Below are 16,808 nucleotides of genomic sequence, written 5' to 3'. Positions count from 1 at the left end.
TTGATTGATTTGGTATTTTAACTGTACACTTTTTGTACAGTAATGCTAATCGAGACTGGGCCTACAGTTTAAAGTGGCATCCGAAACACTATGTGCCTCCACCGAGTATCGAACCCGGGACCCCTTGACTACAAGGCGACGACGCCATCGGGGAGGCCCGATCCACACCTTGGATACGCGTTATTAACAATAACAGGGTTATACCGGGTGGGGCAAATAAAAGTGGCCCGGAGAACAAAGTTCCATTGTACAATCTCCGGGCCACTTTTATTTGCCCCACCCGGTAGAACATTCTCCATCTTGTCTCCATAAATATTTATCTCAAATTATCATCACATTATTCAAGAAGCCAAAAACCTACGTAATTTTATCTAGTGTAAACAAAACATTTTCCTGAAGCGGAGGGCTCGAGCTCCTGATTCTCACCTTGGATACGTGCTCTTAACAATAGCCTAATATGGTTATAGAACATTCTCCGTCTTGTCTCGATAATTATTTATCTCCTTAAATCATCGTCACATTATTCAAGAAGCCAAAAACCTAATTTTATCAGCGTAAACTGAAAAAAATTCTTGGGGGAGGGGGTTGGAGCCACCTGATTCCCACCTTGGATACGCGCTATTAACAATAACAGGGTTACAGAACATTCTCCGTCTTGCCTCGATAACTATCTCTCTCAAATTATCATCACATTATTCAAGAAGCCAAAAACCTAATTTTATCTAGCGTAAACTGAAAATTATCTGAAGGGGGCTCGAGCCCCCTGATTCCCACCTTGGATACGAGCTATTAACAATAACAGGGTTATAGAAAATTCTCCGTATTGCCTCCATATTTACTTCTCTCCTTAAATTAAAGTCATATTATTTTATTTAACACCACAAGAAACAAAAATCTCATTTTATCTTGTGTAAACAGAAAACTTTCGGGGGGGCTCGAGCCCCCTAAGCCCCCCGCTTGGATACGTGCCTGATTGTATGGTAACATTTATTTTCCAATGCCCCCCCCCCCCTTTCCAGACGTCCTTTGGGCCTGACCCCCTCTACAAGAAAATCTGACGCTGACGACTTCCGTCCTGGAAAGGTCGAGGTCTATCGGGTACTATGTGTACAGAGATAATTCGATTTGGCAACACTGCAATCAGCCAGCTGTGCGCCTGCGGGCTTCAAGTCCGACCGACCCACTCCCACTCTGTGGCATGTGCATTTGTGTGTCGTTTGTTGCTTCCACTGTGACAGGTTGAGTTGTGTTGCACTCCTCGTCGTATTGGGATCGTTTAGTGTTTGTGGTGGTTAATATTTTTTTACGTTTTTAGTGCTACCTTCCACCCTCCAACATGGGGAAGAGATTGCAAACTGTGGCTGCGATGACATGTATGAAGACCCTCTTGATGCTGTTTAACTTCATGTTCTGGGTAAGTAGGCAACGAAATATTAGTCGCTGCAAGAACCGGTATCAATACACTTAGATAGCTGCAAGCCATATGGTACATGAACGTGTTGCTTCAATTCTCATAATATCAATACTTCGTGGGCGTGTGGGCGGTTAAGCTGTAATAGACGGAAATGCATCCTATCACGTAACGTTTAATCAAACAATGACAACGTGTTACACTGGATTTAATTTTTTCAACCAGTCACAATCCAGCAATTTCTTACATAATGCCTGTAGCAATACTTGATGTGACATCTAACCGAAATAGGAACTGTTCCTGGAAGCGTCAAGAATATTGATTTCTGCACAATTAAATGGAATTTGTAGCCCGAGGAAATTGTGAACTATGTCGTTAATCTACATATCATATTTTTGCTCTCATTTTCATCACAAGAATGGAAATCGACAATTCAGGCCATATTGGGATGTTTTTTTTGTCTAAATCAATTAGTTAGTAGATGCTGAAAAAATATTTTCTAGCAAAAAATGCATTGTTATGACGAAAGATAGGTTATGTCGTAATTTTTAACAAGAATGCAATATAGAATTAAATTTCGAAACATGGTAAGCAAGGCCGCCGGCAGGATTTTTTCTCAGGGGAGCAGCAGTGCTTAAAGTGGGAGAAAGGTGTGGTGATGCTTTCTCCCAGTTAATAGAATTCTCATAAAGCATCGTATTTCCCAAGCAGTAGGAAAATTTGCATACGCACTTAATCTCCCGTCTATCACGGCACCTCTCGTCCATGTTTTCACGCTACAATTACAAAATTTGAAATATGTGAAGTCTTTCCAGATATCTCAAGGGGGGGGGGAGTTTCCCCCATGGCCCTCCTCTGCGGGCTCCATTGATGGTAAGACTTCCTCGCATGGTATTTAATTTCGATTGTAAAGAAGTGTTCCGAAAACCAGTAAACGGAATAGGCGTCAAATAACAATTATAGAATATAATTTATTGTAATAAACATGGTGCTCAATAAGTAAGAGACTACTATTTAATGACAAACTGACACTGCATTCAGAGTGTTGGCTAATCTTAATAAATTGTTTCTATAGAAATTTTGAAGATGCACATGAGTGAGTTTTCGACACAAGTGTATCGTCACCAAAGCATATATACGTTCAGAGCGCTCTTCGATAAATACCGAAATTCTTGAAAGTTCGGAAGTGATAGTTTTGCCTTTTGAACGGCCAGCTCAGGAGCTCGTTACGTGATCGACTTTCTATTCTTCACCGATGTTCTCGGGTTCGAGTCACGGTAAAGAACACTCATGCCACACTCAGTGTGGGCACGAGTGTTGTTGTTTAGCGTCCATCAATGTCGTCTCATTATCATGGTTAGTAAAATGTGGCAAAAGTGACGTAAAATAATAGTGGATATTTCTTATTTAGAAGTTTTTATCACACACAATCTTTAATATTAGGCTAATGAAAACTGTGAAAATCATTAATCTCTAACAACTTATTAATTTTTTCAGCAAGCCTTGATTAATGACCCCATTACCACCATGTCTTCAAATCGTCTTATTTAATAATTGACCGCTTTATTTTCCTCGAACCTTAGCCAACACCCTGGAAGCGTAGACTGATCCAAAATTATTTTTTTGGGAGGCGCAGAATATGCCTTAAGTCCAGAATAACTATTTCATAGAGTGTAAGAATGAAAACGTAGACTTTCTACATGTTAATTGCAGAGTTTACTTTATCGTGTTTTGTATATATATAAAAATAAAGTTTATCAAACTTTTGTTTTAGGCCCACTATGCATTAAGATAATCTTGTTTAGATGGCCCAACCCACTGTGCCACCTGCCATTGGAAATCAAACCTGGGATGCCTCGACTACAAGGCGATAGCGTTAGCAGTCTTTGTGAGGCAGAATTAGCAATGCTTTAAAAAGGAAAGAAAAGTCGAAAATTCATTCTAGGGAACAGGGGTGCCCATCCCCCCCCCCCAAGACCATGAACGCAATCCCCCCAAATTATTTTCATAAATACGTATATAGTAACTGATTTGAATGTGAATGCAATAGCCTGTCAATTGGTCAACAGTTAATATTTTAAAATGTTTTAAAATTTCGACACTCAAAGCTAGCATATTGATTGATGATTTGTTGGATACTTAATTTGAAATGCCAGAAAATAAATTATGTATGAACAGTATTTGTGGATAAGAAACATTTTTTTCTGTACCAATCTAGGACTTAAAATTGATATCCATTGTCTGGATATTACCCCTCAAGATACCCCTCCAATTTAATGCTCGATACCCCCATACTACAATTCCTGTGATAATGTAAGACAGCATTGATATTCAAGAGTTTTTTAGTATCCCCCCTCCCAAGTTTTAATGCTGTATCTTCCCACAAAAATTCACCCGACAATTTAAGACTTAATATGTAAGAGCTGGATATTGTCCTTCCCCTCCCCCAAATTACTACCCGTCCATTAGCAGTATATTAGCAGCATACGAAGTCATTCTTAAATGTTAACGAAGTTTAATTTCTGTCCAGTGCTGTTATTTATTCAGTCAATTTTCCATCACAAAAAAAACATAGGAAAAAAAATCCCCCCAAAAAAGTTGGGTGGACGCAACCTGCGTCCGCAAAACCCCTTGTGGTCACCCTTGCTAGGGAAAAACTGGCACGAACATGAAAGCTTTTAGTGTTGCCCACGAGACGAGACTTTGGCCTGTCTCGTCTCGTGGAGTCTCGTGGAAATGCTGTCTCGTCTCGAAAATATTAGTTTGTCTCATGACACATGGTCAATCTAGTCTCGTCTCGAATTTTTAAAAGCCTGTCCCGTCTCGTCCCGTGAACAACACTAAAAGCTTTGCATGTGTGCGAGTTCAGGCCCGTAGCCAGTCATGGTCGCCAGAACGCCAGCCCCCTTGACATTGGGTAAAAGTATCTTGTATTCTAATTTGTTTGAGGTGAAGTGTGAAAATGTAAACAGAATATATTATTTTGTTTAGGAGCAGAAGTCTAAGCAGCGGCAAGTGTTTAGAAGATTATTTGGACTTTAGAAAGTTCTTTCATAGGAGGCCTTCTTTATCTGTACCTTGTCTGCCCCTGTTGCAGCCTCTCGTTTAACAGATATCTGTGACTTTGATGTCATCATCCACATTCCTTCCGCATTTGCGTCAAATGTCAACAGAACCCATACTTGGGAATGAGGCGGAGTTTTATTGCTTCGACTGGAGGTGGAATGTAAGATAAAAAGGTAAAGTGCTCCCCTGTGCTTAGCACCACGCCATGAAGGCGTATAGGGGGTGCGGGGGTAACGCCCCACACTTTCTTGATCCGGTCGTAAGTGGGGGTGATGTGATCAGCACCACGCCCCTGACCGCCTTTACCCCCTAGGGTTTCCCCCAGGTACCCATGTTATTCGACGCTGGGTGGGCGCCGGGGCCGCTTCCAACGTTAGAAAAGTTCCCGGATTTGAACCGGCCGGGGATCGAACCCGGGACCTTTAGCATGGTAGCCAGACGCGTTACTTTCTGTGAACTTTTAGTAATACATTCTTTTATTTCTGAAAAATATCGTCTACGTTATTAAATACCCTTTTATACTTGGTGCCAAAACTGGAAGAAAGGGCAGTTTACTTTCTCCTGGTAGACAAGGCTTAGTATTAAGATGCCATAGTGCGGGGACAAAAAGTGGGGACAACTGCCCCACGCCCCCGCCCTCCTTATCGTCGTCACTGAAAGTAGTGATATCTCTTCCACTGTCTGTGAGAAAGCTTTTAGTTAATTCTTACCTTTTAATGTGCTGCTTTGTCTTGTGCAGTTCTCTTTACAACCTTGCACTAACTTTTCTCAACGGAATTTTTACACCCCTTAACGTTTCAAAAAAGAATTTTAGATAAGGGGTTATTTCCCCGTATACATTGAAGAGTGCAAATTGGCTACACCTAACCGACGCACCCAACAATTTTAATTCAATCAATCAATATAGTTATCTCAACAAACAAAATATGGTCAAGCAAGACAAGATAGAATTATTTTCTGACTTCCTTCGGTAATATCATATTCCAGACAGGCAAAGAATAAAACAACGTTTAGCATAAATAAACTAATCTGAACTGGATTATCTGGCCACTGGAAATCGAATTGGAGACAACAAATATCATAATAATACTACAGTTTTTTTCCATATCTTGTAAAACATCTCTTGAAGTGCTAATGACTGCTACTGATACCATTCCGTAATACACACTCCATACTATTTTTGAAGATGCAGATATTTATATCATAAATGTTAAAATGTACCATATTCACTTCAATCATAGTGCCTATATGATATTTCTAAATTTTATATTCTAAATTAACTTAATGACCCCCGATACACTTAATTTACCTTCATTTAATAATGAAGTTTTTTCAAAGCTCCCCTGATAACCCTTGAGTTCGCCTGGAGATCAGTTCTAGCTATGGGCCTGGCGAGTGTATGGTCTTATATAATATATATATTTCTTCAGTAAATTTTCGTATAATCTGTTACCATATTTTACCTCTGAAGGCCTCCCCATTGGCATGGTATTAACGTGATCGATTTCTAAGAAAGTTGTCTCCAATTCGATTTCCAGTGGCCAGATAATCCAGTTCAGATTAGTTTATTTATGCTAAACGTTGTTTTATTCTTTGCCTGTCTGGAATATGATATTACCGAAGGAAGTCAGAAAATAATTCTATCTTGTCTTGCTTGACCATATTTTGTTTGTTGAGATAACTATATTGATTGATTGAATTAAAATTGTTGGGTGCGTCGGTTAGGTGTAGCCAATTTGCACTCTTCAATGTATACGGGGAAATAACCCCTTATCTAAAATTCTTTTTTGAAACGTTAAGGGGTGTAAAAATTCCGTTGAGAAAAGTTAGTGCAAGGTTGTAAAGAGAACTGCACAAGACAAAGCAGCACATTAAAAGGTAAGAATTAACTAAAAGCTTTCTCACAGACAGTGGAAGAGATATCACTACTTTCAGTGACGACGATAAGGAGGGCGGGGGCGTGGGGCAGTTGTCCCCACTTTTTGTCCCCGCACTATGGCCTCTTAATACTAAGCCTTGTCTACCAGGAGAAAGTAAACTGCCCTTGCTTCCAGTTTTGGCACCAAGTATAAAAGGGTATTTAATGACGTAGACATTTTTCAGAAATAAAAGAATGTATTATTAAAAGTTCATAGAAAAAAGTGACAATTTGAACGGATTTTAATGAGGATACCTATTCATTTGTCTAATCGGGCCAATGTAAACATCAAAAGGGAATATTTTGTGGAAGGAGCGACTATAAAGTAACAATATTACGAACCAAACCTATTACTGATTACTTTTCTTAGCATCTACCGCTAAATCCGCCAATGCCTGGGAGGCCATGGCGAAGCTTTGAGGTTCCATGAACGACTAGTCTAGTATAATCACCTCCATAGGCGCCGATGAACTTAGACATTGGGGGGGGGGGGGGGGGGGGGCAAAAATAAGGAAAGCGTAAAGACCGATTTCTTTCCGTAGGGGGAAGTATTTTTTTTTTTTTAAAGAATCCGAAATAGAGAGTTAATCTTTGTAATTACAATTACAACTGAAACAACAATTATATACGTATCAAGGTACAGGGTGTTTCAATAAAAAGATAACTGAAAGTATCCAAAACGCTCCTTCTTCAGTTACCATGTTATTGAAACACCTTGTACATAGAACTTTATGAGCTAGACAAAAAAATCTCAATATTGTGATTACATAATTATGTAACATAATATTTTATCCGCAACTTTTGATTGACAATTTTATTATCATATACTGTTTATATACTGTACTTCTTCCCACAATCCTTTATGGGAGTTTAATACCTTCGCATATGCTCTCATATATACACACACATTTTTTTTTTTATCGCTGGTTACGCATTGTATAAGTGACACTAGCCACAGTAATGCAGTATGAAGGAGCACACATATGTTTCAGGCATATCGTATGAATAAAAAAATTACTAATCCTGATTAAACTAAAACAGTCGCATTTTGCAAAACAAAATATTTTCAACTTCTTACAAAAGGAAACAACATTCGATGAATATTTCATGATCCCTTTAGTAGTAATATTATCCAGTTTCTCCTCATGTTCGTAAATAGTTCTTGAGGCGATGCAAAGAAAAACTACTTTCAGCCTAGCAAGAAACATATATAGTAAAAGCAAGCGCGCTACTCTTTCTGCTTTTCTTAAATAGTAGCAGTGAGTATTTGCTACTACGCTATCCTAGGCTATAGCCTGGGCAGGCACGTATCCAAGGGGGGGCTTAGGGACCTCGAGCCCCCCGAAAGTTTTGAGTTTACACTAGATAAAATGAGGTTTTTGTTCCTTGTGGTGTGAAATAAAATAAAATGAGGATAATTTAAGGAGAGAAATAATTATCGAGGAAAGACGGAGAATGTTCTGTAACCCTATTATTGCACCCTGTAACACGATTTTTGTTCCTGTGTAGTGAGTTTTATTTTCTAAAAGCTTCTGACTGGAAACCATAGAAAATGCCTATTATTCCCCTCAAACTTTGTTTTTGTGACCAGGGCAGTGTTATTTTTAAATTTTACCTGTTTTCAATGAGAAAATATACGAATTCGTGCTTTTCATTTACATAAAGAAAAATACAAACACACATACATCAAAAGTGACATATATTTGCAATCTAGTTGTGAACAAAATTATTGCAAAAGATTTAAAAATGAGTAGTTTTCCGGGATTTACGATTATACTGTACATTACTTTCACGAATCAGCCCCCGAATATAGTCTTCCATCATGTTCTCGTTATACTGAACTTGGTAGCGACGTTCGAAGTCCAATAGCTATATCTTGATGGAAACGCTTGCCTTGCTCCTCAGAGTACGCTCCCATGTTATCCTTAAATGTATGAAGGTGAGCATCGAGGGCATGAATTTTCAGGGACATCCTGCAGCCCATTTTGACGTAGTTCTTCACCAGAGTCTCAACCACTTCCACGTAGCTTTCGGACTTATGATTGCTCAAAAAGCCCTTAACCACTAAAACAAAGCTGTTCGAAGATGCTTTTTCATTGTCACCGAGCTTCTTGGGAAATTCTTCGCACGCCAAAAGCTTCTTTATCTGTGGGCCGACGAAGACACTGGCTTTGATCTTTACATCAGACAGGTTAGGAAAGAAGTCTTGAGGGTACTTGAAGGCTGCTGACTCCTTATCTAAAGCTTTGACAAATTGTTTGATCAGGCCCAATTTAATATGGAGTGGAGGCATTAGCACCTTGTGTGGGTCTACCAGTGGCTCCCACTTGACGTTGTTTTTCCCCACAGAGGACTCGGTCCTCTGTGGCCAGTACCTCGTGTTGTAGTGCGCTTTGGTGTCTCTGCTGTCCCATAGGCAAAGATAACAAGGAAACTTGGTAAAACCGCCTTGGAGACCCATTAGAAATCCTATGATTTTGAAGTCTCCGATGACTTCCCATCCATACTCATCATATTTCAAGGTATCTAGCAATCGCTTTATGCTGTTGTAATCCTCTTGGAGGTGGACTGAGTGAGCTAGTGGAAGAGACGGGTATGTATTTCCATTATGAAGAAGCACGGCTTTAAGACTTCTGGACGAACTGTCTACAAAGAGGCGTCACTCATTTGGAGTGAAGTCAATTCCAATTGCTTCAAACAGACCGGTGACATTGTGGCAGAAGCAGAGTCCATCTTGACTTATGAAAAAGCTGGAAAATCTTTGATGACACTTCCTCTGATCTGTTATTTGCACACTTTCATCTAATAAATTCCACTGCTTAAGCCTGGACGTCAAGAGTTCTGCATTGGACTTGGTGAGACCAAGATCTCTTATTGAGTCGTTAAGATCTTTTTGATTGGGGTAGTATGGGTTTCTCTCTTCGGCTCGCAAATTGTAAGTATGAAGATCAATGTCTTCCTCGCTCTCTGACTTACTACTCTCGTCTGAAGAGGGCAGCTTTTCTCCGGAGGAGTGCGCACGGGAAACTCAGGGCAATGTGGCACAGGGGCGATGGCGAAGGTATATCCGGATATATAATAGCTTGCGCATTCTTTCCAGCCCGACGTTTGGAAGGATCCACCATGCAAAAGTAGCAATTACTTGAGTGGTCAGTGGGTTCCCGCCAAATTCTTGGGATAGTGAACTTCATGGCTCTCTTTTCTCCTCTGTACCATCCTGCAAAAGACAAAAGACAAAAATAAACTAATGTGTATTTTCACAACATATTTCACATATGAGATATGTAGATATATATTTAATATGCACAAAATTATATACTTTATTATCTTTGTCAATCAGGTGCACAACTGCACCCAAACCTTGTAATTTAAGTGCACTACTATTGGTTAGGTGCACAAGCAACTTACAAAACAGGATGTACAATTCAACATTAATGTGGGAAAAATAAAGTATATAGCAGTTTATTAAATGTTAAACATGTAAGGTGTTAGTAAAAGTAATTTTTCAAAATACATTTGAAATAAACAATAAACTCTAGGCCTCTTCAAGAAAACCCTAAATATTTAATATATAATTGAAATTATTAAAATTTTACATTTTAATTTTCCATCTTACCTTCCAGAGTTTTTTTGCAGTTATCGCAGGTGAAATGAGGTGCCCAGGTTTTGTCTTGTTCCCCTACAGACATGCCGAAATATGCTCTGTATGCTTCACACATTTTAGCAGATGCTTTCACAGAGTACTTATTTCCTCTTTTCTTGATAAAATGGCCACAGACATAACAAAATTCGTCTGCCATATACTTGCAGCTTCTTGATGGCATTGTAAACGTGTATCTAATTAGGCAGCTAGGACGACAATGAACCGCTTCAAACTGCACGATTTGCACTATTGTTGCTGGCAGAATGCCAAGACCTGTCCATTTCAGTTATAGGGGAGACCAGTATATTGTTACAGCGCGCAATATGACACGTTATTTATCTTCTTTATTCATAATGAGAAAAAACGTGTACTGGAAAAGAGTAAATCTCAAAACATCATTGTCCTGGCTACAAAAACAAAGTTTATGAGGAATGATACCAATTTTCTATACTTTTGGAACACAAGGAATTAGGAAATAACAATTATTACCCAGGAACAGAAATAATATATTTTTTTGTTACATTGTGTAATAGCACGTATCCAAGTTGGGAATCAGGGGAATCGAGCCCCCTCCCCCAGGAAATTTTTCAGTTTACACTAGATAAAATTAGAATAGAATATAATGAGAATATAAATATGCGGCTTCAATTTACCGGTTGATCTGTACAACAGAATCGGTTAATGAGACTTCAGAATTTTCCCAGTGTGGCAATTCATACAATCGATTAGTGATCTGTGAGTGTCCATTGCTTGCTTTGTAAGATCTAGTGATTCGAAAATAAAAAGGACTGAATATCGTATAGTAACAAAGTCTACTAGTTCGGGTCCGAAGCTGAAGACATTTGACGACAGCGGAACTTCCGTATCCTCAGTGTAGTGCAGCTAGTTCAGGTCGAGGGCCGAATACGAAATGATAAAAACTTCTGGTGAGTTGATTTAAAAAAAAAAAATGTCGGGAGATAAATAATGGCGTGCCCAGGATTATCGGTAGGGACACGGGTTACGAATACTATTTTTGGTAGTCAGTCCTCATTTTGCCATCTTTTCCTGTCTTTCACGTTTCTTTTTGAAGGAATACTGGATCAAATGGGGTTATGGTCCCAATAATCCTCTCTTGGGCACGTCACTAGAAATAAATAAATAACTAAGCATTTGATCATATTGGCAGACGAAACATTAGATTTGTTGTGAACGAAAGGGTTTTCAGACGCCTGAATAAGAACAATTTAGTGGGTTTCGGCTTTTATAAGAGCTGCAATCAGGCTCGAATCAGAGAAAATTCGAGAACTGTCTGCGTCCACCTCGCGGCCCACAGTTTGAATCTCGCGTTGTCGTGTGGATTGTCCATCCCGTGCATGTGTAACGGCTTCGTAAAAACACTGACACCATACATGTGTTGATACCTGATGAGAAGAAATGGACAAACACACACACTCAGGTGGTTCTGGCACACAATGTTAATGCATGGATACAGAGGAGTCGAGTGGTAAAAAAGTTCAGATTTCACGTTCTGATTAAAATGGCAGCCTTAAACAGTGGCAACCATTTAGGGTATAGTTGCTCCTCATTTTTTTGCCTCTTAATCCTAGGCCTTGTCTACCAAGAGAAATTAAACTTTCCTTGCCCCCCCCCCCCCCGTTTAGGAACCCAATCGCCATCACAGGCCTTAAACATACAATTGTGAGGTTGTATCTATACCCTTTAAAAATATGATGTTCAGCCTCCCCCCTCCCCCGAAGGGAATTCCTGGATACGTGCCTGAGCCTGGGGCCACAAGATCAGAGGGTTGACCAAAAATGAGACGCGGAAGTTGCCTTAGAATATGCTGTTAGGAAGGTAAAATAAACTAAAGAAGGACTAAAATTAAATGGTATGACTCAGTTGTTAGCATATGCAGATGATGTAGACTTATTAGGGGATGATGTAAATACAATTAAGAATAATGCTAAAATATTTTTCAAAACTGCTAAAGAGAGAGGTTTGGAAGTTAACAAAGAGAAAACTAAATATATGCTTACAGGCCGAAACCAAGTGTTAAGTAATAATCAAAATCTAATTATTGACAACAACTCGTTTGAACCAGTTTCCAAATTCAAATACTTACGAGAAATATTAACAAATTAAAATTATAGAGGAAATAAAAAGTAGGCTTAATTCAGGAAATGCATGTTACTTCTCTCTTCATAAACTTTTGTCTTCTCGTTTAATATCTAAGAAACTGAAAGTTAAAATATACAAAAGAGTAATTTTGCCTGTAGTATTATATGGGTGTGCAACTTGGTCCCTTACACTGAAAGAAGAACATAAATTGAGAGTATTTGAAAATAAGATCCTTAGGAAAATCTTTGGACCTAAAATGGATGAGGAGACAGGTGAGTGGAGAAGGTTGCATAATTTAGAACTACATAATTTGTATTCATGTCCAGATGTTATTAGAATAATTAAATCAAGAAGATTTAGGTGGGCAGGCCATGTGGCACGAATGGGAGAGGAAAGAGGAGTTTACAGGATTCTTGTTGGGAAACCTGATGGTAAGAGACCTGTAGGAAGGCCAAGACGAAGATGGAGGGACAACGTTGAGATTGACCTAGGAAATCGGTAGGGATTTGAGTATATAGATCTTGCTCAAGATAGGGACAGATGAAAGGCCTGTGTTGCTGCAGCCATGAACCTTCGGGCTTGAGAAGGCTAGAGAGTTAGTTATTTGAAGTAGCTGAAGTGACGAGGACCTTCGATTATTGAAATTCCTTAAATTTCTAATAATAGCAAAATAAATCAACATTTCAAGTCCTTTTACTTGGTTTTCCATGAAAAAAGTAGAAGGAAGGGTTTCTAGCGTTTAAAAAACTTATTTTTTCAGTACTGCATTTTAACCCATACAAGTCTCAACTCAAGTCAAATTTTTACTCATATGTGTGTATATTTTAAAGCTTAAAAGTGTTATTAATACAGAGCATACCATTAATGGAAATAATTATGATGGTAATGTCGGCAGGGGCCAAAACAAAGGATAGCCTAGGGGCCTGAATGTTATAAATTACCTCCTGAATAGTTGCTCTAACTGTGCACCATGAGTACTCATCGGAACGTGGAATATCTATAGCATATCGTTTATAGATTTTTTTCCGAACTCAATGAGGATAATATCATAGCTAATAAATTAAAAACATGTACCTTTCGTTATTCATTTTGCCGTCCTAGTTCGATAATTAATAGTTCAATTTAGATAAGTAATGTTCCATCAAATTGTTATCTTGTTGGTATTTCCACAAAATACCTATAGTTCTTTGAGATTGGGACAGGATTAGACCACTTTAGTGCAGTTTGCCAGAATCCTGCGAAATTTCCCAGAGCCCTCAAATAATTAATTTATGAAATTTTTATCACTCAAATAATATTTTGTTACAAAGTGAAATCGTGTTGAAAGTTATAGTACATTGGGCCCTTTATAGGCCCCCTCCCCCGGTTTCGGCGCTCCTGCTCACCTCACTTAGTACTCCGGCAGTTTGTTTCCTTATACATCATATTTACAGAAGAAACTTACAAGTGTATACGCTGTATAAATAAAACCCACCTCCTTAATACTAACTTCTTTGAACCTTTACATGTAGGGCAAAGTGAGGAAGAAGACGATGTAGATTTTGAAAAAGGATAGCAAAAATGTCCCGCACTATTCAGCTGTGATGTGTATTTGTTGTTAATGGAGAGTTAAGTAAAGGATGACATAGATACAACAGCACACTATCATTATTTTTCGTATTTTTAGATAGGACTCCAAAAATTCGTGGGAAAGCAGCTGTTCTACGAAGAACAGAACCAGATTTAGATGTTCGCCATGGCCTAAGGCGCAATTTGGACGCTTACTTTGATGTTTTCCTTTCAGTAATTTTGCCTTTCACTACACAGCAATTTGAACTTCCAGTCACAAATAAGTTACTTTCTTTTGGAAATTCTAACTGTAACTAACAACTTGTAAAATTAATTAACTGTAAGAGTTACTCTATGCAATAGAATTAACGTTATCAACAGTTTACTTTACAACACTTAATTGTTAACTTGATAATTTGTAAGAGTTAAATCTAGCATCCGAATGTGTGTTCTCTGGATGCTAAGGTCAACGTCAAAGGATGTCCGTTGACTCCCCTAGGGCAAGGAAGCTAGTCTTCGTTGCATGCTAAATTTCTAATTGTGTACAAATACTTTCATTGTTTGAGTAGATTACTGCATTCATATGGAACGTGGTAGTCGTCCTAGAAAAGGAGTCATTGTAGACGGGATGGATTTTGTTGAACTTGGAATGAAAGAGAAACAAGCAAGTACAAATGGAATCGTATAAAGTACCGTGGCCGGCATACAAACGATTTTTCGTATTAAAGATATTGAAGAAATAGTTTTTTTCTAAGAAAAATTGTCAGTTTATAAATGAATGTAATTTCTTGTTGAATTCGAAAATGTGTTTAAAGTATGCACATGTAGAGCAACCTGAGCGGATTAAAGGATGCTATCGCCTCGCTGACCTACTGATGATTTTCTACAATTGCCAAAATTTAAAAAAAAACATCGGCTTGAAATTGGCTCGAAAGAAAATGTGGTAGTCAAGGTGTATTCAACATGCTTTTAATAAACCCGGATATGTATTCATGCATGAGATTCGCAGGATTCGTTCATAAAAAAAGTATTTTGTTAAGATTTAATACAGTGATGATGATAAAGATTTTCATTATCGGCTAATCTCATCTGTCGTGTTAAAATCTCTTTGCTATGGATACATTTCTAAATATTGATGAACACGAATGCGCCTCATTTGTTATTTTTTTATCAAGCAGCTGGCACAATAAAAGAAAGAAAAAAGCGCAACCAATGCTCAAAAACTGCTACCGATCTTCCTCGCCAAACTCAGATTATCTTCACACAACCGAACGTTCGGTCTGATTGGTTGTTAGTACAGTATCTAGTACAGAAGCGAGTTGCAATTAGAACACGGTCTAGTCGTCAAAACCAGTCCAGCAGCCATCCTGGCAGTCATCACTTCCAGCCAGGTAGCCAGTCCAGCGCCAACTAGGACATTCCTACTGTAAAAACCAGTTCCGTGCGATTTGGCCTTTAGTCAGTTAGCAAAAAAGCCCCATGGTAGTGCGACACCAGAGGTCTCAGGTTCGAAGTCTGGTTAAGGCATGGATGTATAATTTTGTTTGCCGCATTATCCATTTAATCTATCACTCATCCTTATCGTCGCGATTAACCCAACAGGTAGATAAGAGACGTAGAATAACCAACATAGAAATAGAAAATAAAGTAAATGACGATTTTCCCCAATTCTTTTATATCTTACCATGAATAAGGGAATGCCAGTTGCCTTCGCGGTTGTATCTAACTTCAAACCAAGATCGGCTCGTCAAGGATATACAAGTAGCGATATAATTTTAATGGACCCGGGTGACGATAGCGAAAGAAATGGGCCATCCACCTTCTACAAAGTGCTTTCATTCGCCACTGCATCGAAAGTTTGATTGCAGTCCACTTGATGCACAAATAGGCAGGCCAATCTGATAAGATCTACATTTTAAATGGGATCCGAACCTCTTGTGTGCCTCCACCTGTTATCGAACCCGAGAACTCTTGATTACAAGGCGACAAATTTACCACTGAATAGTCTCTGGGTTCGAAACATGGGCGTTTTATTCTGTTCGTGGTTTCGTCTACTACATCACCATTCATCCTCATCGTCGTGATTAAATTAAAGAAGTACAAAAGCGACCACAAAAAACAAAATATGAAAAATGCAGGGGGCATGGGCGTCCGGAAGGGCGGGCAAGGGGGCCGTGCCTCCCCCGGGAAAATGAAAGTCAACCAAAAAATATGTAATTCACAAATATAATTTCATTTTAGGCACAATAATATGTGTTAATTATTGCATGAACACCATAAATTCAAATTTAAGCAATGTTTTTTAGGGAACATCACTATTTTTGGGGAATATTTGCCTTCGTTTGCCCCCCTGGAAAGAAAATACCTTCCTTGCCCCTCCCTGGAAAAATCCTGCAGACGTCCATGGCAGGGGGTAATTCGGAGGTAATTTTTTGTCTCATGTAATGTTAATTTTGTCTCTCTAGGCTACAACGATTAACCAAAAGTTCTAGAAAGGCGATGTTATGAAACGAAAATCAATAAATCAATTTAGGTTAATCGCGACGGAATAAAATTTTGTTCCTTTCGCTCTTTGGTTTGATCGATTGATTGATTTGGTGTTTTTTAAGTCCACTTTATTCACAGTAAGGCTAATTGGGACTGGACCTACAGTTTAAAGTAGGATCCGAACCTCTATGGGCCTCTAGCGGGAATCGAACCCGGCACCCCTTTATTGCAAGGCAACGACACTACCACTGCACCATCGGGGAGGCTCTCTTGCGCTCCTTGGATCATGGCTCGTACACCGAGAGAGGGGGCGGGGCAGAAACTGAGAAGCAGCGTGTTCAAAGTCTTGGGAGTACAATGACGAACTGCTAGTTGCTTTAGTCGAATCGAAGGTCACGAGATCGGAAGTGCGAAAAGTTGTTACGCAGTTACTCGAAGCAGAAATGTGGGAAGCGAGCAAGAACCCAGTGTGTTTTTGGATTGGTCGTTCGCCTGTTTCCTCCACCAGCTTCCTCGATCTCCGATAACAGCTTCCGCAGCATCGCCAGTGGTCGGGATTGTGCAAACGCTCATGTGATTACGAATTGAATCAATTGATAAGCTTCCAGACACGCATTGGGCAACGAGAGGTTACC

General features: G+C 39.1%; 1 protein-coding gene across 1 annotated transcript in view; it reads left to right on the top strand.

The window, feature by feature from the left end:
* The first annotated feature begins 1,154 nt into the window (after nt 1-1,154).
* Nucleotides 1,155-16,808, top strand: part of LOC145984928 (tetraspanin-7-like) — a 73,416-nt gene continuing 57,762 nt past the window's right edge. The window contains exon 1 of the mRNA XM_083118335.1: nt 1,155-1,414. Coding sequence (XP_082974461.1) covers nt 1,337-1,414 — 78 coding nt within the window. The 5' untranslated portion in view covers nt 1,155-1,336. The remainder of the gene's footprint in view (nt 1,415-16,808) is intronic.

Source organism: Lepisma saccharinum, chromosome 3 (genome assembly GCF_977018435.1).
Source record: "Lepisma saccharinum chromosome 3, izLepSacc3.1, whole genome shotgun sequence".
NCBI lineage: Eukaryota > Metazoa > Arthropoda > Insecta > Zygentoma > Lepismatidae > Lepisma > Lepisma saccharinum.
The sequence above is the reverse complement of the archived record's forward strand: the minus strand, read 5'-3'. Positions and strand labels throughout refer to the sequence as shown.